The sequence below is a fragment of the Callospermophilus lateralis genome, chromosome 8, assembly GCF_048772815.1.
Source record: "Callospermophilus lateralis isolate mCalLat2 chromosome 8, mCalLat2.hap1, whole genome shotgun sequence".
NCBI classification, from domain to species: Eukaryota; Metazoa; Chordata; class Mammalia; order Rodentia; family Sciuridae; genus Callospermophilus; species Callospermophilus lateralis.
In genome coordinates this window covers 67734903-67752437 of record NC_135312.1, presented here as the reverse complement: position 1 = coordinate 67752437, position 17535 = coordinate 67734903, and the positions used below count along the sequence as shown (strand labels likewise).

The 17535-nt window shown below is 34.7% G+C and overlaps 1 protein-coding gene across 2 annotated transcripts; it reads left to right on the top strand.

The window, feature by feature from the left end:
• The first annotated feature begins 1109 nt into the window (after window positions 1-1109).
• Window positions 1110-17168, top strand: LOC143406076 (17-beta-hydroxysteroid dehydrogenase 13). Of its 2 annotated transcripts, XM_076864662.1 has the most exons (7): window positions 1110-1319; window positions 4505-4612; window positions 5609-5740; window positions 7889-7995; window positions 10080-10217; window positions 11095-11211; window positions 16894-17168. In XM_076864662.1, the coding sequence occupies exons 1-7, from the start codon at window positions 1110-1112 to the stop codon at window positions 16982-16984; spliced, it is 903 nt and encodes a 300-aa protein (XP_076720777.1). In that variant the 3' UTR covers window positions 16985-17168. The 2 variants fall into 2 exon arrangements, with proteins under 2 accessions (XP_076720777.1, XP_076720778.1); XM_076864663.1 differs by lacking the exon at window positions 4505-4612.
• Window positions 17169-17535: the final 367 nt, after the last annotated feature.

Sequence of the window (17535 nt, the reverse complement as noted above, 5' to 3'; positions counted from 1 at the left end):
AGGGAAAAAAACAAGGGAGAGAATTAAACAACAGCAGATGGGATAGAGAGGGAAAATGAGAGGGAAGGGGAGGGGGGATAGTAGGGGATAGGAAAGGTAGCAGAATACAACAGTCATTAATATGGTATTATGTAAAAATGTGGATGTGTAACCGATGTGATTCTGCAACTTGTATTTGGGGTAAAAATGGGAGTTCATAACCCACTTGAATCAAATGTATGGAAGATGATATGTCATGAGCTTTGTAATGTTTTGAACAACCAATAAAAAATATATATATTTTAAAAAAAAGAAAGAAAGCAGTCTATAAACCAGAAAGCCAGTCCTCACTAGACATAGACTCTTCTGGCACCTAACATTTCCTCAATCTTGGACTTCAGAGCCTCCAAAACAGTGAGAAATAAATTTTTACTACTTATAAGCCAACATAAGTTTATATAATTTGTTAAAGTTACCTGAACTAAGACAGATGTCAGATGTCAAGACTTCTAACACCTGGTCAAATGATCTTTCAAATATCATCATAAAGGGAACTGATTGTCTTACATAACCTAAAATCTCCCTCAACCTCAGAAGTTTTTCTGAGAAATGAAAATCATATGTAAGATGATTAGCTAGCTGAAATATAGTATTAATGCTGAAATTTTGTGAATGAAATCAAACCACTACATTTCACTGACCCATGTTTTAATTTCTGAGATAATGATCTTACTTTCTCCTTTTCTCTTCTGAAAAAATAAATAAACACACACACACACACACACACACACACACACACTCAATTTACAGAGAGATACCAGGCTATTATCTTTCACCTCTAAAATTACTTCTAGAGGTTAAATTTCATGTTGAAACATGGTACACAACAGCTCTAAGACAAACATGACCAAAGAGCATTTTCCCTTGATCTGTGCTAAGCTTTTGCTAGCAACTGGCATCACTTCAAAAACTCAAGAGGTGGCTCTGACTCATCGGAACACAAAAGCCTTCCTCATTTAGCTCTGCTGTCAACACCTGGGCACACAGGTCTTCACTGGTGCTCTGTGCAGAGGCCATTTCCTTCTGAGGACTACACAAAGATAGCCAGAGGAAGAGGGTAGAGCTGAGCCATGAACATTGTCTTGGATATCCTCCTGCTTCTGGTCACCATCATCTACTCCTACTTGGAGTCATTGGTGAAGTTTTTCCTTCCCCGAAGGAGAAAATCTGTGGCTGGGGAGATTGTTCTCATTACCGGAGCTGGGCATGGAATAGGCAGGCTGACTGCCTATGAATTTGCAAAGCGGAAAAGCAGACTGGTTCTTTGGGATATTAATAAGGTAATGGATGTAATGCCAATCTTTTAAACTCACAAAGTAGGACTCATATTTTATTTCTTGATTTAGCATCTGCTTATCTTCATATTTCTCTTATGAGAGTTGGTTAAATTTTCTGGAGTTTATTATACATTTGCATCAGGTTGATTATATGAAGGGAACATAATTAAGACCCAGGCAGTGATTTTTTTTTTTTTTTTTGCCATAGTGTACAGGTTATGCACAGTATAACAAAAAACATAGAGCCAGGATCATTCTAAGCTGATTAAATTAGCCAAGTCACAAGTTCTCTCTGCCTCGGCCTTCTTATCTCTGAAATGGGGATAATACCTTAGGGGTATCAAGAACCATAGCAAATTATAGTTAAGGGCCAAATCTATCCTGTGACAGCCTAGGCTAAGAATAATATTAACACTTCTAAAGGGTTATCAAAACAAAACCCAAAGAAACAAAGAAGAACATGCTACTGAAACCCTTAGTGCCTCCTGGCTCACACACACACTCTTAAAATATTCACTCTTTGGCCCACTGAGGAAAAATATTGCCAACTCCTGGACAAGGGCATTAAATATGTATTTTAAGTGCCTAGAATAATGCCTAGCACATGGTTAGCATTAGTTGTGTTAAATAATATCTAAGTGTAGGGAGTCAGGCTTTCTCTTTTACATTCATTATTTCTCTTGTACTCTTGTTTGTAAATGTTATCTTAACTGCCCCCCCCTCCAAAATCTGAAATAACTGAGGTAGTATATGGTTTTCCCTAAACTCATAAATTCTCATAAAATCAAGAATATATGTACAAAAAATATTTTAAGATTGGAAAACTTACAAAAATTTTTTTGAAAACCAGATCTTCCACCAATCACAATGAGATTTAAATTGCCATTAAATTATTACTCTCATGTTCCTTGCCATCATGTCTAGTTGACACCTGTATTCCTAGGGACTTTGAAAATATCTCCTGAACTTTAGGAACTAATTCTTCTCTGGTTCTTTCTGGATATTGAAGAATAACTTTCAAGAAAAAGTTGGTATTTCCTTACTTAACAGATAGGAGCATTTGTATATTAGCTGAAAATGATTTGGCATATGAAAATGACTTGGCATGAATTTGATCGTTGAAGAAATTCCAATAAACTTTTTAGATTAGGACAAGAATTTACAAATTGAGAAATTTGTTGTCTGCTTTTCTCAGGCATTTATTTCATAAATCCATGAAAATTTAACCTTTGGATCTCTTTCCAGATATGTCTTTTTGGAGAGAGGACTATATCTATTACTTTTTTTTTTCAATTTTAACATTTCCAGTGACAAAGCAAACATAAAATTAGAAAGAAGTTATATTAAAAAGGACTTAAGGTTCTGCCTGAATGATGGGTAACCCAACCTTGTAAAATTCTCTGCAAATCCTTGAATTATATGGTTAAATGTTAAAATATTAAATGAGTTGCTCTAAGGCTATCGGTGTAATTCAGTTTTCCTTTAGTCAAGGACCAACTGGGTTTTTGTCATAGCTGGCTTCTTTTGCCTTCCAAGATGAGAGGCAAGTTTGGCCCTTGTTCCATCGAAACTGCTGCTTTAGGAACACAGTGAAAAGAGGAGCTCACAATGCACACTGAAGCTGCAACTGAAGCATGCATTTCACTTATAAAAAGACAAGGCACCACATCTTGCAGCTCTAGCTCAATGATATAACTCAAGAATTTTTTCTTCATCAAAATATCGGATGAAAGCTCTGGTTACTAATGCTGCTTATGACCTTGAATCTGGAGACAGAATGAAGAATTACATAGTCCTCCATGCATTCTGGCAGTGAGCAAGCTACCTGCTGAAGCCAAAGTCAGTGACTCTCCTGACCCATCCCGCTTTTACACTTCTGCAACCCCTCAAAAGGCTAATTGAAAGGACACGGGCTTTGCTACAATAAATAGTCCTGGACTCCTTAAAGACTGTTCTTTGGGATTTCAGGCTGCTGCTTCAGGGTTTACCCCAAATCATGAAATACAGAGAATGCAGGGGAGGTAGTGCTGGTAAAGGGAAACCAGCCACCATTCCCTCAGGGATGACCCCAAATAATGGAGGAAAGGACTTTGACATGTCCTCACCTCTTCACCACAGAGAATAGTTTACAAATTGTGAGGGGAAAAAGTATAATTTTTAAAAACATATAACTGTCTCTATAAAAGTCAGCAGATGTTAAGTCTTGAGGAGAATTCTAATTTTCCAGAAATGCAAGTCAAGAAACATTAGGGGCTGGGGTTGTGGCTCAGTGGTAGAGTGCTTGCCTCGCATGTGTGAGGCACTAGGTTCAATCTTCAGCACCACATAAAAATAAATTCCTCACTAAAAATAATATTTTTTAAAAAAGAAACATTAGGACAATTTTAGGAAAAAGGTCTGTGAATTTGGGCCCCAAATAAATCTTTCTTTCTTCATGTCCTAGGGTCATGTGCAAGGTTGTTCCCTAAATTTGAGAGTCTTTCCCATGTCCCTGACCACCTGAAGAATATACTCTTATTATCTCATAGGATAATGACGTGGTTTCCCTATATGTACCAAAAATATTTTAAGATTGGAAAACTTGCAAAAGAAGTCTTTCTCAAATAAGGATCCTTCTTCTACCCTTTGCTACCAGAGGAATAAATCAGAATCCTCGAGAAAAATATGTGGAGGCATACAGTTTAGAATTATCACTATTTTAGAACTGCTACTCCACACTTCACTGCCTACATTACATGCATGGTGCTCAACAAATGTGTGTTAAATAAACTGTTGGGTCTTCCTTCTTCATACTCAAACACCTGCCTACATGACACAGCAAAGAGCCCCATCATAATTACTCTTCAAGATACAAAAGTAGCTCTCTTTAGAGAAACTACCTATGAGAGGGCCTCCAAGTTAAGATGAAAAGCTAGGAAAACAAAAACATAAACGTGGTTTTGGAAGTTTTGTTGGTTCATTTCATTTTGGTTTGGTTTTGCTTTTGGCTTTTGCTTTAGTATAATCTGAGCATCGCCTGGCAGAAAAGTCATGTATAATCCAGTTACAAATTAAGCAAACAATCTCTCTCAAGAGGTTTTTTACAAATAAGGAGGTACTCTGGATGTGAATTTTAATATTTTTAAAAATTTTCTTGTCCAGTGCTTTTTCTTCCACTCTTTCCTGAATATTTTTCCCCCCAATTACAGCATGGTGTTGAGGAAACTGCAACTGAATGTCAAAAATTAGGGGCCATTGTGCATGCATTTGTGGTCGACTGCAGTAGCCGAGAGGAGATTTACAGCTCCGTGAATCAGGTGAGACAGCTCCTGTGACTTCAGGTCACACATTTTGTTATTGATGGCCCCTGACATGCAAAATAAAAAGGTACTTCATGACTGATTTAAATTAGACTTTACTGCCAAATGAAGTAATGTGACAAAAGAAGGATATGTACGCTTTTTTTGTTCTAGAGAAGCCACTCAACTCTGCTCATTATGATGGTTTCATATTGTTGTTCAATTTCATTCTGATCAGAAGTTTGAGCAGTGGCGCAGAGTAACTGACAAAAGGTTTATCAGTAGGAAAAATGGATTACTTGCTAGTTTTCAGTAAAAACTATTTTTGGTATTTTTGCAGTAATTTTTCTTCCTTTAATATTTCCTTCGTAAGATTTTAAAATTTTAGTTATCATTTACTCTAGTAAGGAAAATGTAATAATAGTTATAATAATTCTAGGACTGGAGTTGCAGCTCAGTGGCCTAGCATGTGTGAGGCCATGAGTTCAATCCCCAGCTTGAAAAAAAAAAAAGAAGTTATAACAAATTTTAAAAGAACAAATACCAAGTACACACAATGAACCTAACACTTCAATAAACTACTCTATTCTTTAAGTTTGGTTTAGTTCAGTGGTTCTATTAATCTCATTTTGTAGATAAGCTAATTAAGGCTCAAGGAGGTTAATCCAGACAAAGATCATGTAGTTGTAGGTGGTGGAACTGTGATAACTCAATCAGCACTTGAAAAATATGTAATCAGAACTTATATATCAATTTATCAACACAAATATTAAATTTACCTTATTGATAAGATTTCAAAATCCCATTATGTATTGGCACTAAAATTTAGATGTTTAAAAGAATTTTAGCCCACATTTATGAAAGTTTTGCCTTTGCATCTATTATTTGAACTAGAGGCTTTTTCATGCCTAAACTCTGAAACATCACTTAGTAGAATAAAAAATATGGATGATATCAGTCCCAAAACTTTTGAGTTTGTATAACTCAACTGATGTGTCCTTTCCATTGTAAAAGATAAAGAAAGAAGTGGGTGACGTAACCATCGTGGTGAATAATGCTGGAGCAATATATCCAGCCGATCTTCTTAGTACCAAGGATGAGGAAATTACCAAAACATTTGAAGTCAACATCCTGGGACATTTTTGGGTGAGTATAATCAGAAATATTTCTGATCTGTGCATGTCTATATGCCTTCATTGAAGACACATGGAGTTCATAATTGAGTTCACACACCTGGGTGTGGGAAACACATCAAATATTTTTCTTAAACCAGGAATTATCAAGTTTGCTTGGGAAGAGCCACAGTCTCTGACGGAAGGTTAGAGTTCAAGTGGGCACAACACACCAGAATATAAGCCACTTGATCTGTCTTATCCAACAGTATTGAATACACAAGTGGCAAGTACCAGGTCCTCATCAAATATTTGTGGAGCTTTGTTGAGGGTCGGTCATCAGTAGATGTCTTTTCCATCCTCTAGAGGAAATATACAAAGTGTACATTCACTTGTGACCTCCTTTCATGAAATTTTACAACTGAAAAGACATCAAAGAAAGTACTTAAATGAATACAGCAGTTTGGGACACTTCTGGGTAGGACTCTGAGATAAGTTCCAGACCCATGGAATGCTAAAATTTAGAAATACAGCTTGCTGGGTGAGGTGGTGCATGCCTATAATCCCTTCTACTCAGGAGGCTTAGGCAAGAGGATCAAAAGTTCAAGGCCAGCCTGCACTACCTGGTGAGATCCTGTTTCAAAATAAGATGTGTTTTCAAACAAGAAAAATAAAGTAAAATGTGTTTTCAAAGGGGGTGGATATGCAGCTCAATGGTTATAGCACTTGTCTAGAATGTGTCAAGGCCCTGGGTTAAATCTCCAGCACAAAAAGAAGGAAAGAAAGGAAAGAAGAAAAGAAAGGATGGGAAGGAGAGAAAGAAGCTCAAGAACCCTCTTATAATTTGTTAGTTTTGTGGGAAACTAAAATATGAATTTCAACCGCCTTTGTAGAAAGCATTTATATGAATCAATCTTCCAGGCCTACTATTAGTGTAGAACCTGGGGCAAATCTGGATTCTTGAAGACAGCAAAGAGATGCCTCCCTTTACCTTTCCCAGCCCCTCGCAATGCTAATATGAATTGATGATCATGCCCACAAAACTACCCAGAGACCCATACATTAGCTATCTATAGCTGCATAACAAAACTCAGAAGTTTGAGCAACAATAAGCATTCATTATCTCCTCATACTTTCTATGGATCCACAATTTCTAAGTGGCTTGGTTTGGTAGTTTTAGCCTAATAAATTTGCATAGGGTCTATGGGGTAGGATTATAAAATATTATTGATATTTTTCACAAAACAGTAAGGTTTGGAGGGAAAAAGAAAGGCTTTTTGTTTCCTATAACATGGACGTATAATACTATATATGTATTACAGACTTAGTATATTGTAATATATACTAAATATATATATATATATATATATATATATATATATATATATAAATTATACTATATATAATTTCTATAATATTACAAATAGGAAGATGCTGAATCTACTCATACCTTATAATAGTTTGGGTCTCCATATGACTCTTAGTTCATTCTTCTCAACTGTTTGACAGGTACAAAAGATTTCAACTCTTGTAATTAGAATGATGAATCCCCAATCAAAATTACAAAATACCAGATTACCATAGGGATTTCTTTCAATTCTGAAGACTGAATTTCTCCCTTAATCAAGAGGCTGGAGGTATAAGTCAATGGCACATTGCTTACCTACCATTCATGAGGCCTTAAGTTCTATTTCCACTGGAAAAATAATGATAATAATAATAACATTGTTTAGAAAGCAAATTCAAAAAGGAGCAAGTGTGTTGTTGTTGTTGTTGTTTTTGTGTGTGTGTGTGTGTGTTTTCACACACGCACACATGCATATATGTATTCTGAAGAGAAGAAAGGGGAATATTGAGATGTGTTCCTAGCAGATGATAGACAAGATTCAGTGTTTAATGCCAGCTAAAAACCAGTACATGTTTATCTTTTTCATTTCTCTCATTTTGTAGAAATTATCATAAAATGTTGCAATTATTTTATTTCATTGGAAAGTTTTCTCAAATGCCATTCTCTTTTTTGTGGTCTGGGCATGGAATCCAGGGCCTCACACATGCTGGGTATGCACTCTACCCCTGAGCCACATCCCCAGTCTGCCCTTATGTCTTAACAAAAATAAGATGACCTGATTTAGAAACCTAATGCCTCTGTCATTGTTTCTCTTCTTTCTACATTGGCATTAAGATCATAAAAGCACTTCTTCCTTCAATGATAAAGAGAAATTACGGCCACATTGTCACAGTGGCTTCAGTGTGCGGCCATGGAGTAATTCCCTATCTTATCCCATATTGGTAAGTATTACTTGCCAGCAGTGCTATGTATTTCTGTACTTTTGAGTGATTATTAGTCTTTGAATTTCAATGATCACAGCACAGTAATTTGGAGTTGCAGAATTTGAAAAGTAAGTTAGAATAATTTTTTTAATGATTGTAATTTTATTTTAAATATCTTTGAAAACTCCTCTATAGATCAATGTAAGAAAGCAGAAATACCAAGTATATTTCCATAACTTCCTGGAATAAAGAGATGTTGATAGAAGAAATCAGAAACACATAGCATAAGAAACAAAATATACAGAAGTTAAAACGAATGCAAATCTATGGCATGGCATGTCTGTCCAAGATAAGCCAACCACAGTGGACTCTGCCTCAAAACGTTTTCCAGTGGGTGTTTGAATAGTGAGAGTTCATTTGTGCATGTGTGTGTGCTCACGTGTGGTAGAGAGGCCTCCACCTGAGTAAAAACAATGCAAACACCACACCCCCAGGTTCTATTAAGGACATTAAAAAAAAGGAAGTAGGAGGCCTTCAGCATATACTGTTTGCAAAATATCCTTTCCTTGTATACTCTGTAATGGTATCTCCCTTTCTTACTTCAGCTTTACATTAACCTCAGAAAAATCTCTACCAACACATGAGTATGAATGGGTAGGTGTGTGGGTTGGCAGTTAGTTGATCTATTATTTACTTATAGATACACATTTAAGGTTAAACGAGTCAAGAACCAAATTCTTTCTGATACTGAATGCAGTCACAGATACAGTTAAATTTCAACGTAGGGTAGATTGCCATTATACACACATCTGGCTGTTCCAATCTTTCTTGATCATCTTAAAATGCAAATAAGAATTTCACAGATTAAACATTTCTGTTGTTTTAATATTTAGAAATGTAGAAACTCAATATAATAATAGTTTTTCTTTCATTCTCCTTGGAGAAAACAACCACTATCTAACATTACTGTTTTTATGTGTCACTTCAGTAAAAAACATTTATATAATTAATACTTAAATATATCTCTATATATAAAGTGATTATACATATGGTACTTCATTGAATCTTTAAGACAACCTATATTTTAATATCTTCATTTTAAAAATCAGAAAGAAAAAAAACGATAAAGACATGTGCTGAGATGACAAAGTGGCACCAGTGTCAAGAGGGAAGCTATCAGGTCAGTCATCAAAAGCAGAAAAACATTCAGAGTCCTACAGAAGTTTGAAACAGATATTAGTTTTGCAGTATTTCTAAATATGTTTTTCATGATTGGTATTTTTCTAAATAAAAAAATAATAAAAACTGATTAGAAAACATTTTGAAGATTGAATGGAAAAATGCTATATGTAGGGTGGAAAAGTGAGCATCAGGCCAGCCAATAAAGTTATATTTGTTCTTTTGTTATGGTTGATAGTTAAGAAACTGGGCACAGAGACCAGGGATACAGAACACACTTAGAATGAGCAAGGCCCTGGGTTCAATCCCCAGCAACAAAAAAGAAAAAGGCAACTTGGTACATTCAGAATTCTGTTTAATCATATATGAAAATGTAAATGAAACTTTTTAAAAATTTTTTAGCTTTATTTTTATGGTTAATAAAACATTAATTTATGTACTTGTGACACTAATTTATGACACAAACACACCATTTCCCTACCACTCATTTGACAAAATCATTTATATAAGGACACAAGTTTCAAAATGAAGGAATATATTATCTTCTGTGAAGCCTTCCTTCACCTCCACAGCAGTACAATTCTCATTCTTAACATTGCCATTAATGTTTTCAGAAACCTTTTAAAAATGACCCAGGTTTATGAGTTCCTCTTAGAATCCTTATAAGAAAATCTTCTCATATGGTTTAGAATATAATGATAAATAAAGCTAACTTAAAATCTGCTTAGGTCACCCTGTTTCCAAACATCATCTCGAGTTCATCAGCCCTTGTCCACTTGACCATTCATCCTCTCAGAAAAATCACAAGGAGATGATTTGGGAGATTTGATTTCTTGTTCTCAAATCAAATGATTCTGCTTTCTTACAGATAGCTGACTGTCTTGCTCTCTTTTAGCTGATGATGGTTGGTAATTCTCTTACAGTTCCAGCAAATTTGCAGCTGTTGGCTTTCACAGGGCTCTGACAGCAGAACTTGAAACCTTGGGGAAAACTGGTATCAAAACCTCATGTCTCTGCCCAGTTTTTGTGAATACTGGGTTCACCAAAAACCCAAGCACAAGGTAAAGTCAAAATCAAGTTAGGATGGGAATATGGCATGAGAAATTGATACGAAAACTATATGAGAAACTTTTTAAGTTGGTTAACTAAGAAAATGGGGGATTACTTTTTAATATTATTTTATTACCTTTAAATTTTGCTTTGAATTTAAACAATTAAGGAGGGTAAAACAAATTAGGGACTAGCAGGTGTGATCAGATTCCAGTTAATTAGGCAACTGGTATTTATTTGTGTCCATCAAAAAGGTCAATACACACCTGGGTGCCAAGAGTAGGCAGGAGTGGGGAGGAGTGGGGAGGAGTGGGTTAGTGAGGCACACTTAAGATAATGGAGAAAACCTTCTCTCCTGGAAACCACACCTCCACATTGAATTATACCTAATATCCCCTTTCCCAATAGTGGGTCATCCTCTGCAAATACAGTATGGAAAGTTAAGGCTATGTGCCAGTTTTATACTGTCCACAGCAGTGGACACAGAACTAACATATTCTTCCTTGTTCCCTGGTTCCTCTATTCCTTACCATCTAAGGCTTCTCTGTCATTTTGGTATTTTTACTGTGTGAGCTAAGAAATACACCTACTACATATGAAAATATAAGATTGTATTAACAAAATATCAACATGAGATGTGTGGAAAGGAGGCAAGGGACATTTGTGTGGTAGAATCTGGAACATTTTAAAACCTAATTCTAATTTTGGTGAAAGGATCTATTAATTTGTCTATCTTCATTAATGAAAAACATTAAAACTAGGGGCCTGAGGTTTAGCTCAGTGGTAAAGCACTTGCTTAGCACACGTGAGGCCCTGGACTCAATCCCTAGCACTTAAATAAATAAATCTTTTTAAAAATGAAAATAAACTTTTTCTTTTTAATCACAGATTATGGCCGGTATTAGAGACAGATGAAGTTGCAAGAAGTCTGATAGATGGAATACTTACTAATAAGAAAATGATTTTTGTGCCATCATATATTGGTATTTCTCTAACACTGGAAAAGTAAGTACAGCACAGAACACCTAAAATACAAATGGACTATCTGTACTCTTTGTACATAGAACCATACTATTGACAGTCTTGCAGTTGTAAAAGTTGTTATGGAGACTCTCTACTCCTGGGATGAACACTTAAGTTTTCCCTCTTTTTTTCTCACTCATTTCAAAAATAGAAAATTATTCCTTTTCTCTACCATCTCTGGCCAAACTTTGCTAAAGACTATTCAAACAGGGCTGGGGATGTGGCTCAAGCAGTAGCCTGCTCACCTGGCATGCGCGCGGTGCTGGGTTCAATCCTCAGCACCACAGACAAATGAAGATGTTGTGTATGCCGAAAACTAAAAAAAATATTAAAAAAAAATTCTCTCTCTCTCTCTAAAAAAAATGACTATTCAAACAGAGGAATGACAGTTTTAAAAGCACATAATATAGTGAAGTAGTTAATAAAAGCTCTATGTTTTAAAAATCTGCTGAAATGTTGTTGGAGATTGTATTGATCTTCAACTATAGACCAACTGGAGGAGAAGTGACATAATAGCATTATTGATTCACCCAATCCAAGAACACAATCTATCTTTCTTGTTTTGTTAAAATCCTTAGACAGGGGGCTGGGGTTGTGGCTCAGTGGTAGAGTGCTCACTTAGCATGCACGAGGCACTGGGTTCGATCCTCAGCACCACATAAATGTAAAATAAAGATATTGTGTCCACCTAAAACTAAAAAATAAATATTTTAAAAAATTTTGTATTTTCAGGTTCTACACATCTTTCATCAGATTTATTCCAAGTATTGCATGGTTTTAATGCTATTGCAAATGGCATGGTTAAATTTTTTTCTTTCTCCATTGTTTGTTGCTAGCACATATTTCATTTTTGCATTTCATTCTTGTATTCTATAACCTTGCTAAACTAACTTGTTAAACTCACTGATTTTTTTGTAGACTCTATCAGATTTTTACACAATCATTAAAAAAGAAATTTTTATTTCTCCCTTTACATGACTTTATTTCTTTTTCTTGCCTTATTTTTTATAACTTTATTTTATTTATTTATATGTGGGACTGGGAATCAAACCCAGGGCCTTGCATGTGCGAGGCAAGCACTACTACTGAGTCATTAGCCCAGCCCCCTTGCCTTGTTGTACTGACTAGAATCTCCAGTTCTATTCAGTGTTGAATAGAACTAGAGAGAGCACGCATCTAAGTGTTCTTCCTGATTTTAAGAGGAAAATGTTCAGCCTTTCACTATTGTGTATGATGTTAGTTATGAATTATTTTTCATCACAGATGCCCTGGTTTCAGATTGAGGGATTTCCCTTCTTTTACTACTTTGACAAAAATTTTTGTCAAATGATTTTTCTGAATATATAGAGAAGTTCTTATAATATTTCCATTTTAGTTTAATATTATGAATTACATTAATTCATTCTAAAAGATAAACAAATTCTATCTTGTACTGTGTTTGATTTTATACCAGGGTAATACTGACCTCATAGAGTGAACTGGAGAGCATTCCCACCTCTATTTTCTGGAATACTTTTTGTGGTATTGGTATTATTTCCTCTATAAACATTTGGTAGAATTCGACAGCAAAGGTACTGGGCCTATACTTTTCAAAGAGGGAATAGTTTGTAATTACAATTCTAATTTCTTTAATACCATAGGGATTTAGGGGCTACTTATTTATTCTTGATAATATGTCTTTCATGGAATTTTTTCCATTTCATCTAAGTTGTCAAAAATACTGACATAAATTTGTGTATCACATTCCTTTGTTGTCCTTTAACTCTTTAGAATTTCTTATTCCTGATACCTATAATTTCTGTTCCTTCTCTTCTCATAATCTAGTTAGAAGTCCACTTTATTGATCTCTTCAAAAAACTTGTGTTTGGTTTAATTAATTTTTCCTGTTTTTTATGTTCTAATTAATTTCTCCTTTAATATATATAATTTGCTTCTACTTACTTTTCATTTAATTTTCTCTTTTCTAATTTCTTAATGTGGAGGAATTAATTGACTTGATACTTTATCCTTTTTATTTTATTGTGCTAGGAACACAACATGAAATCTATATCTTAACAGTTTGGTTTTTATTTTTTGGGGGGTGGGGTGATCTTTTAATAGAAATATTAAAACTAGAAACATTTCTCTAGGACTGGAATTCAAAGGAAAAAGAAAATTTTATATTAATGATATTTATATTTTAAAATACAATACATAAAACAAAATACATAAAAATAGAAAACGTAAGCCATATTTTTTAAAAAGTGTAAATGTGACAATATCAGTGTTATAAGCAATAGAGGAAAACTATGAGTCAACACATTCAAATGAGACGATGAAAGCCATATTACTTTAATTGGTTAATATTTCTCTGATGTGTCATAATAATGAGAAAATCACACCATTTAATTATTAATATCTCATTAGAAGGGTCAGTTAGATTCAGACAATTGATTATTGGGGAAGATGAACCCTAGACCATCTAGGAAAAGTCAATTCTTTCTGTGTGTGCCGAACACCTGTGAATAGCACACATTATCTAATATAAACTTCACAATAATCCTTCAGGGCAAAATAATTATTATTCCTCTTACAGGTTCAGAAATTGGGGCTCAGAAAGGTCACATAAGTGGTCCCAGGTTCAGACCTGATGAGGGGAAAAAGTGAAATTCAAGTTGAAATAAGCCTCATCACCCATGCTAGAAGGCTTTTCCCACTTCTCAGGATTCCTGGCCTTCATCCCTTTGCTTCAAGCTACCTCTACATGACAAGATACTGTGCTAAGACACTGAATACCTACATCCAGATTTTAGTCCTCTTCAGTAAGACTCAATTTATCAACAACTGGAGCAAACTCAAAAGCTACATTTTTGGATGATACTAGTACAGTCACCCAGAGTGGATCCCCCCTAAGTGGGAAGAATTGGCACAATAGTGCCTGCCTCACTCTGACAACCAGTGCTTAATATATTTACAAATGTACATTTCACTGGTATTGATCATAGATACAATGTTGCACTTCAGATCTCTAGAGTTTATGCTATTTTTTTTTATACTAGGGGTTGAATCCAGGAGTGTTTTACCACTGAGCTATATCCCCAGTCTTTTTCTTTTTATTTCTTTCATCCTTCCTTTCTTCCTTTCTTTGTTTTTGAGATTTGAGACAGAGTCTTACTACATTACTGAGAATCTCCCTAAAGTACTGAATCTGATCTCAAACTTGTGATCCTGCCTCAGCCTTCCCAATTGCTGGGATTACAGGTGTGCACCACCACACCTACCTAGTTTGTTCAAATATATTGTTTGGCTAAAATTCTATTATTATTAACTCCCGATTTCTCTATCCATCAGTACCTAGAAACCACCATTGTACTGTTTGAATCTCTGAATTTGACAATTTTAGATATCTCATATAGTGGAACTATGCAGTAGTTGCATTTCTGTGACTGGTTTATGTCTTAGAACAATGTTCTCAAGATTCATCCATGTTGTTGCATGTTACACATTTCCTTCTTTTGTGAAGCTGAATAGTATTCTATTATATATATATATATATATATATATATCTTTTTTTTTCAAAAAATCATTTATTGCTATTAATTTCCCCAAATGTAGTGCTTTTGTTCTGTCCCTCAAAATTTGATACTTTTTAAATTTACATTCTATTCAAAATATTTTCTATTTTATATTATGGACTCTTTAGAAATGTTTTTTTAGTCTCTAAATATTTGAGGAAACTTTCTAGAGATTTTTTTCTGCTGTTCATTTCTAATTTAATTCTATTTATTAGCCAAATATTCTAAATCTGTTGAGATATATTTCATATCTCCTATGTTTCATACCAGAGATTAATATATAGTATAGATGAATATACATTGGTATATCTTGGAAAGTGTTCCAAGTACACCTGAAAAGAATAAGTATTCTCAAAGTGTGAAATATGATATATCAAGAACTATGTAATGTTTTGAACAACCAACAATAAAAATTAATTAAAAAAAAAGAATAAGTATTCTGCTTTCAATGAGGGTTCTACAAATGTCAATTAGGTCAAAGTGGTTCATAGAGTTATTCGGTTTCTATAGCGCTACTGATTTTTTTTGTCTACTTGATCTCCCAATAATTGAGAGAACCCACAACCACTAGGGAGAGACTCGGATACCACCAGCTGCCACTTTCCCTTGGGGTGAAAGCAAGTGCCAAAGTCAAACTGGCTTTTGTTTCTTGCTTCTTTATAGTAGGTTTCCAGAGACCCAGGAAGGGGCTAGATGAGGCCCCTCAGAAAGTATGGTCCCCGGGGATGGACCTGTACATAAAAGCCACTGGGTTTCCCTGCCCTGAATAGTTATTTTGTTGAAAAGTAACCCATAACTCTTCAATGTGAAAAAAAGAACAAACTAACTAGTGTCTACCAAATAAATAAATAAATGAGAGAAGACCCTTGAAATCTCCAACTATAATTATGAATTTGTTTATTTCAGTAACAGGGTCATCTTGTTAGTCTTCTTTACGCTTACTTCCTCTTTCAGAGAGACACATTTTGTGAACAGATACAACTACTAATACGAAGGTTTCTTTTCATGAGTAGTTGAAAGGCCTGCACCAGCTCTTTTCTTATCCTTGTCCTTCTCCCAGCCTCATCTCCCTCGCCCCTTTGATCCTTCTCTCATCTTCTAGCCTCCCATCCCAAGGCAGGGGAATTGAATCTTTAATTAGAGAATAATACCAAAATTCCAATATGACTTTCTTTTTTTAATTTTTATTATTGGTTGTTCAAAACATTACATAGTTCTTGACATATCATATTTCATACATTTGATTCAAGTGGGTTATGAGCTCCCATTTTTACCCCGTATACAGATTGCAGAATCACATCCGTTACACATCCACTGTTTTACATATTGCCATACTAGTGTCTAATGTGTTCTGCTGCCTTTCCTATCCTCTACTATCCCCCCTCCCCTCCCCCAATATGACTTTCTTTGCAGAACACGTTATTTCTGTCTCTTTCCATTTAGTCATACTCTTTTCCTTCATAGGTCTATCAAAATTTTTCCCATCCTTGAACATACAATTGTCTTTCGAAGATTTTTTTCTGACATTCCAGCCCATGTTAACCCTCCTCATGGTTCCAGTCCTTAATTGTATGTGGCTAATATTTTTCATTGATTGTTTCAAGTTTGCTATATTAGCCTCCCCACTAAACAATAAATTCCTAAGGCACTGGACATTTTTTAAGTTCTTTAGTTTCTCTTTTTATAGAATATGTAATAGATACTCAATTTCTACTTTAGAAGAGGTGGAGAAATGGATGGAGTGTGTTCTTGTGCTGTCTGTCAATATGGTCTTGACATCAAGATTAAGCAACAATTTCAGCAATGAGTTCAGATCTTCAGTTTTAGATCATTAAAGATATAAGATCTCATACAATTTTACATAAGATGAGAGGGTGAGAAGAGTGTTTTTTATGTTCGGTGTTTTCTTTATGTTTGCCTGCAATATGGACTACTAATGCTAAAAGACACACAAAAGAGAGGGGCACTAAGGAAGAGAAGAAAATTAAATACAAGCTAGATAACTCAATGGTCAGGCCATTTTAACTAACAACAAACAAATGGCTTTGGAGTCAGCGATTTTTAAACTAAATATTTTCTTTTCTTTTCTTTTCTTTTTTTTTTAATGTAGGTTTCTTCCTGAACGTGCCTTGGCAGCTTTAAGTCGTATACAGAATATACAATTTGAAGCAGTGGTTGGTCACAAAACCAGAATGAAATGACAAAGATGTATGCACATTTATGATGTTAATCTAAGCACAGAGTCAATGCTTCAAAGCGTTCTTTCACATTTTCCAGTGATGTTTATATTAAAAACATTGATTTGGCACTAGCAGCAAAACTAATTGCCTTTCTATGTCTCAAAACTAGAGAACTGTGAGAAATAAATTTCTACTGTTTACAAATAACCCTGTCTGTGGTATTTTGTTATAGCAGCAGGAAAGGATTAAGACATTGTTATTAGGCAACCAAGGAAAAAGACAGTAAGTATGTTTTTACATAGATATTTGCAGTGTTGTGCAAATATTTTATAAACTAAATTACTACATAAGTAAACAATAAGGCAAACCATTAAAATTTCATAAAATACTGCCAGGTTGCCTTCCAAAAATTATTTCTAATGATTTCTCTTTTGATGAAGGATTTTAATATTGCTTTGAGTTGGCACTTTGCAAACAATGAAAATTTTGTCTTGTTTCTTTGATTATATGAATTACAAAAGAATTTATTTTACTAATAATCTGTCTTTAAAGTTCAGTTTTTCTCACAGCCT

What these genes read in the sequence shown, in the direction of transcription:
- LOC143406076 (XM_076864662.1), top strand. Translation starts at nt 1,110, where the DNA reads ATGAACATTGTCTTGGATATCCTCCTGCTTCTGGTCACCATCATCTAC. An exon ending in TTCTTTGGGATATTAATAAG is followed by an intron (nt 1,320 to 4,504) that starts GTAATGGATGTA and finishes CCCCAATTACAG; the next exon opens with CATGGTGTTGAGGAAACTGC. An exon ending in CCCTATCTTATCCCATATTG is followed by an intron (nt 7,996 to 10,079) that starts GTAAGTATTACT and finishes ATTCTCTTACAG; the next exon opens with TTCCAGCAAATTTGCAGCTG.